This window comes from Morone saxatilis, unplaced genomic scaffold (assembly GCF_004916995.1).
Source record: "Morone saxatilis isolate NCDOM2014 unplaced genomic scaffold, NCSU_SB_2.0 Contig16, whole genome shotgun sequence".
Taxonomy (NCBI): Eukaryota; Metazoa; Chordata; class Actinopteri; family Moronidae; genus Morone; species Morone saxatilis.
The window spans coordinates 25268602-25276030 of record NW_023339718.1 but is presented as its reverse complement, the minus strand read 5'-3'; the positions used below and the strand labels follow the sequence as shown (position 1 = coordinate 25276030).

Sequence of the window (7429 nt, the reverse complement as noted above, 5' to 3'; positions counted from 1 at the left end):
TGACAGCGGCAGGGATGAAAGACCTGCGGAACCTCTCCTTCTTACACTGAGTACATCCACGGTACAACCTCACCGAGCCGTTAGCCATTACCTAGAGATTTGAGTATTTTTGAAAATGGATGTCTTCCAAAAATGATGGAAGATGGTGTTTTGGAAATCATAAGTTTACTTACGACGGTGTGAGCAGCAGCATTCGGACACCTATGAATTTCTTTTTTTGTGCTGTATTTCCTAAAGACAAATGAATGAACAAATTAATTATTTGAATTAAAGATTGTGATAGTAACTCACAAACACTGTGACTATACCTTAATACCAACATTAGATCCTGCTCACCATTGACTTGTCTGCTGTAGGATTCAGCGAGGAACTGGCGTATTCTGTCTGCAGGGATGGCAAAGGAGATCCCTGCTGTCACTTTCAGAGTATTTATGCCTATTACGTCTCCATCCTTTTAAACACAGAATGGAAGGAGAGCCATGAGATTGCGGTCTTAAGTGCTTCATTGATTACATAGCTTTGCTACTTGAAGAAACAAAACAGCAGCAAAATTATTATGCCTCTTTTTCTTCCAATGCACAAAACATAGCTCATAGTCTATTAAGTGTTCTTTTAAATACAACAAAAACCATCAGTCTTAGTTACTGTAGTCACTTATCTGTGTTTTCACAGTGAAGGACGATTTATAAAGTGCATTGTCGGTATGGAAACTGTTCTTCTTAAGAAAGAACAGCAATTTTAGGGAAAGGAAGCTGGCGGCAGCAACCTTGATAAATGAATGTACCGTCTGTATGATTTTATTCCACAGTAACAATGCAAAGGCCTCTATAATCAGGGCTTGTCCTTAAATACTGTGAGGGAGGCTTAATCTTGAACCTGAGGGAGCAGACTGGAGACTTTGGGTATTAAATAAAACAAAATCATAACCTTAGTCCTCACTGTCATAAATAAAACAAGAAAGATCGCCTACATAGCAGAAAGCAGAACAAATATGCAAATTGCGTGGTATTATCCCTTTTCATACAATACAGCACTATAAATCCTCTTACCAAGTTGACAAGCGGTCCACCAGAGTTGCCGTACTGTAAATCAACAGAGCAACAAAAACATATTCTTACTCATTGTTAAAGTAAAAAAGAATTTGTCAAGAAATGAAGCAAGAAGCAAGAAAGGAAATGATTGTGTTTGTAAAGCTAATCGTGCTCCCGCTGACATTAATGATGGCGTCGGTTTGGATGTAGTCCATATCTGAGTCCTTAAAGCCCAACTCCAGGCCATTGCGCTGGGCAGTGCTGATAATGCCGGTGGTGACGGTGTTCTGTAGGGAGAAGGGGCTTCCCACCGCCACCACAAACTCACCAGGGCGCAGGTCTGAGGACTGGCCGAGACGAAGCACAGCCAGGGGACTCTGCAGCAAGGCACAAAGAGACATGACGACCCACAGAGAAGGATAGCAATCAATTTTATGAATTGAACAGGAACACGAACAGGGTCATTATTCCACCATTAGCTGACCTGGGCAGTGTAAGATTATTTAAAGTCAGCAGGCTAACTAGCCCTGCTAGATACACTAACTATGGTTTAGTATGAACTGAATACAAGATCAATGAGGATGAACACAGCTGACCTACTACTAAGAAAGGCTTGTATGACACAAACAACTGTCTTTTTTCAATTCTGATCTATTTACAGTTCCTACAAAATTCGAACTTGCTGGCTTTAGATTCTTCAAGATCACTGGGTTCTTTGGAACTGCAGGAAGACTTCTGGATGAGAGGTGAAAATGTCTTCCAGAGCCTAGAGCAAATGCAGTTCTCTTCGACTTAACACCCTTGAGATACGTTTGTGGTGACAAAAAATTATTGGGTGAAGAAAGCTACAGCTTAAAGGCAGGACTAATTGCTAATTTTAAGTTACTTGCCCAACACCGATCGCTAGCAGGACTCAGCTGTCAATCATGATGTGAAACACCCTTCCAAATATTTAATTAAAAGCAAATGTATCTGAAAAATGCACACTTAAATATACACCAGCATAAGAAATACCTAAAATGACACCAACTTTGGGAAAAATGTGTCTGACTTGACTTGAAGAGGGGCAGGGTTTATGACTATACTGCAACCAGCCACCACAGCTCTTATGCTGTCCGTCTATGCATTCAATGGTCTGTGGTTGAGTTGGATTGTGGGTCATGTGGGCACCAGGTTTTGAGAAGAAATAAGAATGCCTGCATTAAAAATTACAATATCTGTGGTTCTGTTGCATCGATTTTGATACTTTAACTGCCTGTTGGGAGTCTGACAGAACAATGCTAAATTGGAGAACACCTTTAATAAGCTTCACTTCCATCAATTAAATGATTTCTGCCTGCAGCTCTGCCTCTGAAAAATGATTGAATTGATTGATTTTCATCAGAAAAAGATTGTACCTTTTGGTCTAATGTACCTAATATGTTCCTAAGTGCATCTAATGTAAAACTACTAAACTTTTTGAATCAAAGCAATCTCTCATTATCTGCCAATAGCTAATTAAAGATCACAAAGGTGCATTCTTGATTGCTATTTTAACATACGATTAGTATAAACCAAACTAAACCAAGCCTTTGCTTGTCTCTGCCTGCTTCCTCTTACTCCAGGCTGAGGCCATTTATCTCTGGGGTGGATTGTAACGCTTGGCCAAATTTATGGCCACATTTCCCAGGGCAGGGAGCCTTATGAGAAATTTGCCTTTTAGGCAAGTGTTAGAGATCCTTCTATGAGGAATGTAACACAGAGAGATATAGCAGTGTAAAGCTGTCACCACTCCCTGTTTGTTTTAAGACAAATTCCTTCACCTATAGAGCAGTAAGATCCAGTGATGGAGGTTTACGCTTGATCTTGAGGTATTCTTGTATTCAGATCAGTAGTGAAAATGTTAATCATGTGCTTCATGCTGAGTGGAGTCTGACTGTTGGGAGTAGAGTCCCCTCTACCATACAAAGCAGCTGGTTGTGTAAGAGCATGTCTGAGCAGTGACATGTTTTATTCAGAATGGCACTCCCAAATACACAAAAAATAGCTGAGGCTTTGAATATACAAGGCATTACCAAATGCCACCCCAGAGGAAGTCAGACGACAAATTGGCCATGTTAAGGAATAGAGTCTAATTTTGGTAGGCAAAGCCCTTTTTGACTTTCTCCATGGAATATCTTTCTGTGCAGGATTTAATACACTTTGATGTTAGGCGCTGATGACAGGCTGCCAGGCCAGAGGAAAACACAAGACAGAATTTAGTCTAAGGCCCTTGGGAAGCTGAGGGAAAAAAGTGGGCACTCACATCTGCTTCGATTTTGATGAGTGCAATGTCCATTTTCTGGTCCACGTCCTTGACTGTAGCGTCGTACTGCGAACCACTTTTCAGCTCTACTTTTACCCGCTGCTTGTTGGTGAGTACGTGAGCATTGGTGATGATCCAGCCGTCCTCTGACACAACAAACCCAGAGCCACTCGACACAGAGAGCTCCTCGTTGGAAAATGGCACTCTGGCAAGAGAAAGGGCAACAGGGAAGTGTTATTTTGTAGTTCTGAAAGTTCTTTTAAATTTCTTGTTTGGGTTCATTTTTACCTTTGGAAAAGCTCCAGATGCACCACAGCTGGGACAATCTTATCCACCACGTCGGCAATGAAGTTGAACTTGTAGCGCATACTTCCTGGATGCTGCACTCCTTTGAGGACACAGGAGAGGATAATAGATAGACAGGTTAGGAAAGACACTTTGGGTTGGAGGCTTGAAGACAGTTAATTGTTGAGTTTGAATGAGACTAAACAATCAAATATCTTTCTTGGCTCTGACGATGGATGAGCCAAAGCCAAAACCTACCTTTTCAGCAAAAGGGACTACCTAGTTTTCTCCGGTCATTGCGTCTTTCTACTGCATAGACAGCCCAGTTTTATAAAAAGGTCATCAACTTTCCAGTGCTAAAATATAAATAAATTGAACATTGTTCATTGTCAACACCTGTTCCCGGCCTCCCAATCAGCTACTCAACACACACATACCGGCCACTTTCCCTCTCTTCCCCACCAGATCATCTACTTTATATTATTCTGCCCCTTGTTTTGTCTGCCTGCCTTAAACATTTTGCATATTTGCATGATTGGACCGACCACCTGTTGATGAACTATTGACAAAATATAACCTGCCTGTCTGCAAGACTACACTACAGTCTTCACACTCACAGAGCAGCTAGCGTAGACTGATTAATTCAGTGTGGATATTCTTTTTCATACCTTTCAACCACTTTAAAACGTGTTAATGAGATGTGAACTGGCAAACATACTACAGGAAACAGTGAGGGGTTAATAGAGATTAATTTACCATTAATTCCTTAATGAGTAAATACTACACTGCATTTTCAAAGCACATGACTCACACTGTGCCTTGCTTCTCAGGCAAGTCGTAGCACATACCTGCTCTACTGAGCATTTTTGTAGTGCTTGATTACACTTCATCATACAAGCATAGACAAGCCACTTTTTTTAAGAGCAAAGGTCAGATTACAGTAAATGCTAATCTATCCATCTTGCCACCACTTAACTTCCACAGCTGCTATTTGATCTGATATCAAGAATTGAAGGCTTGAGTGCCAACCGGAAGTGGACGGTTTTACTCTGTGTCTAGATCATAAGCATCTCGTCACCTGACGGCGGCACTAAAGCGACTGTCATGCTGAGTCCATCTTGTCCTTGTCTGCACATTTCAACGGTGTCTGTGTGCAGTGTTCCTTTGATATGTGTGAGTATTCCTAATCTATTTTACCATCAGGATAAGGATAACGGCAATAAAGGAGAAAACAAGCCACAAGAAGCAATAAGATCAAAGAACAAGCTTAGATAATAACAAGAAAATAAAGATATTAGGATAAAAGTTTGATAATTAAAATAAAATAATGATAAAACCCTAAAATATATAGTAAATTGTAGTAAATTAGTAGTGAAAAGTAAAATGTAGATACAAATATTTATTCAGTGCCTTTTTATTGTGCATCAACCTCGTGTTACATGACAAAATTGACTTGAAGTGTAAATAAATGCTTCAGGTTGTGAGCCTGCAGACACATGGGGTAAACAGCTGCACTGATTAAGATGGGAGGTATCAGTTGCGTGAGACGTCTTATATGCTTGTGGTCTAAAGGGTAAGGCTTTTAACAAGTTGTGTTTCATTGAAAATGTAACCTGCTGTTTATACCTATGCTCGCTTCACCTGAGGGCAGTGAAATCTTTTCCCCGATAATATCTCCAACATTCCCCTCCCCTGGTCTCAAAGTCAACACAATCCCACCACATTCTCGCTTGATGCTGTGTTTACAGAGTTGCACAAATGAACTTGTCTCTGCAGAAACAGCCTTAAAATGCAAATGACTGAGTGTGTCTATTGCCAAGAGCTAGTGTGGCAGAACACCAACTATTTTGCCTGTCAGGAAGCTCTACTAACAAATCAACAGTATGCTCCCCGTTGGCAGGGAGATCCTGCAACTTTCACTGTCCTCTCAATTACACTGCACAGAAATGCCAGCTTGTGCGATTGTGGATCATCCATCCATCATGAAACCACTTAAACTTGACATGTCATCTTATCCGCCATCGAGCCTCCAAATTGTAAAACAAGTGGAAATCTGCTGATAGGACTCAATGCCGATGCCACACTAGATTCAATGTTTCCATCACAGATGTGTTATATCAAATGCTTTAAGTTTGCAATGGTATTCTCGCAGAGCACATTTGTTGTTGTGATATTTTGTTGAAAAATGTGGTGTCCTTAAAGGTACCCTGTGGAGTTTTTGGCCTCTAGTAGCGCTACAGTGAAATGTTTTTATGAGTGGCCCCCCATGTGGGCGGTGTGATGCTGCAGTCTGTTTAACACTGCTCCAACAGTGGAAAAGCGGTGGCGGGAAGCAACCAACAATGGATAAAAACAATGCAAGATTTAAAAAATTTTTTTAAATAGGGCTTTGAAAATATTAATGAGGAAGGAAATGCATTCCACACGTTTGTTAGACCTCAAAGATGCACACAATGTGTTTTTGTGAGTAATACTGACTGTAAAAATAACTTTTGCCCCCCCGTCCCTTCCACCTTCAGTGTGTCAGCAATTGGCAGAGGTGGAAGAGCATCGAGACTTTACAGCAGGCGTCTCAAAACGCAGTATTCTAAAAACATTTCCATTACTAACTAATGCAAAGGGAAGGGGGATGGAGGGCTGGAAATGGAAATGCTTTAAGAGGTGGCAGAAATACATACTTATGTAATTGCAAACTGTCACATATATCAGTATTTGATTGGAAAAGCCCCCAAATAAAGATATTTGAAGTCAAAAACATAACATTATTGTGGCACATTAGTAAGCAAGTACTTTTGGTAGTAAGTGGCATTAGAAACTAGTAAATAGTTTTATTTCCAAATCTTTAGACATTTTCTTTTTTTCATTGAATCACTGTTGCCACAACAGATCATTAAATTAAAATGTGTGAATTTCCATTTTTAACATGTTATCTTTAAAAGGGTCAGGCATTTTTGCCACCCTTCTAGATCTTCCCCTGGCCATTGGTACAGACATTCATGGTGCAATGAATCCTACTGACTTTGGTGATCCTCTGACTTTTCCTCTATTGCCACTAGCAGGTTAAGTTTTCATTTACCCTGTATTACTAGATGGATTGGGACATTTTTTTTCTCCCGTAGGAGGATGCTTACTGACATGACTTTTCCTCTGGCACCAACATGAGGTCAAAATGTTAATTCGTCCAATACTTTCCTTTATGACCGAATATGTGCAAAACCCATGACATTTCCATAAGCCTGAACTGTACTTTGTGTTTACTGCTAATCAGCAAATGTTAGCACACTAAAATGTAAGATGGTGAACATGGCAAACATTATATCTGCTAACATCTGCTACATCAGCACATTTACATTGTCATTGTGAGGATATTAGCATGCTGATGTTAGCATTTAGTTAAAAGCACCACAGTGATTAAATACAGCCTCATAGAGCTGCAGTCTTGTATACCAATGCTGAACGTGTCCATGGAAGTTGTCTGATTATAAACCATTTTCAATATTATAAATCTAATGTTATTTCATATATTTGTTCAAATTAGGGTGACACTGCTAAAGGGTAATAATGACTACATAAAGCCCAATTTCAGCACAGTAACAGTTGTGGACATTGACCAGTTCACTCTGAATACTAGAGGCGGTGCAACTTTTGCCAAAAGGGTGTTTCCAGATTGAAGTGTATGGGGAATACTGGTGTTTGAATAAATCCCATGCTCAATAACCTGCTATTTTTATACAACCATTATCTAAATTATTGTACTCTTATATACATATATAGATATATATTATATATAGTATAAAATACCAAGGAATCCCAAGTATTTTTTTTTTTT

At 39.8% G+C, this 7429-nt stretch overlaps 1 protein-coding gene across 4 annotated transcripts in view; it reads right to left on the bottom strand.

Annotated features, from left to right (window-relative positions):
* The window catches only part of htra4 (HtrA serine peptidase 4), a 13581-nt gene that overhangs the window by 3389 nt on the left and 2763 nt on the right, over nucleotides 1–7429 (bottom strand). Inside the window, exons 2-8 of one of the 4 annotated variants that reach the window (XM_035658616.1) lie at nucleotides 3995–4007; nucleotides 3604–3695; nucleotides 3316–3520; nucleotides 1214–1408; nucleotides 1050–1082; nucleotides 337–451; nucleotides 174–231 (exon numbers count right to left, since the gene is read on the bottom strand). In XM_035658616.1, coding sequence (XP_035514509.1) covers nucleotides 174–231; nucleotides 337–451; nucleotides 1050–1082; nucleotides 1214–1408; nucleotides 3316–3520; nucleotides 3604–3695; nucleotides 3995–4007 — 711 coding nt within the window. Of the gene's footprint in view, nucleotides 1–173; nucleotides 232–336; nucleotides 452–1049; nucleotides 1083–1213; nucleotides 1409–3315; nucleotides 3521–3603; nucleotides 3704–3994; nucleotides 4008–7429 lie in introns of all 4 variants that reach the window. The other 3 variants (XM_035658618.1, XM_035658617.1, XM_035658619.1) reach the window with 3 other exon arrangements.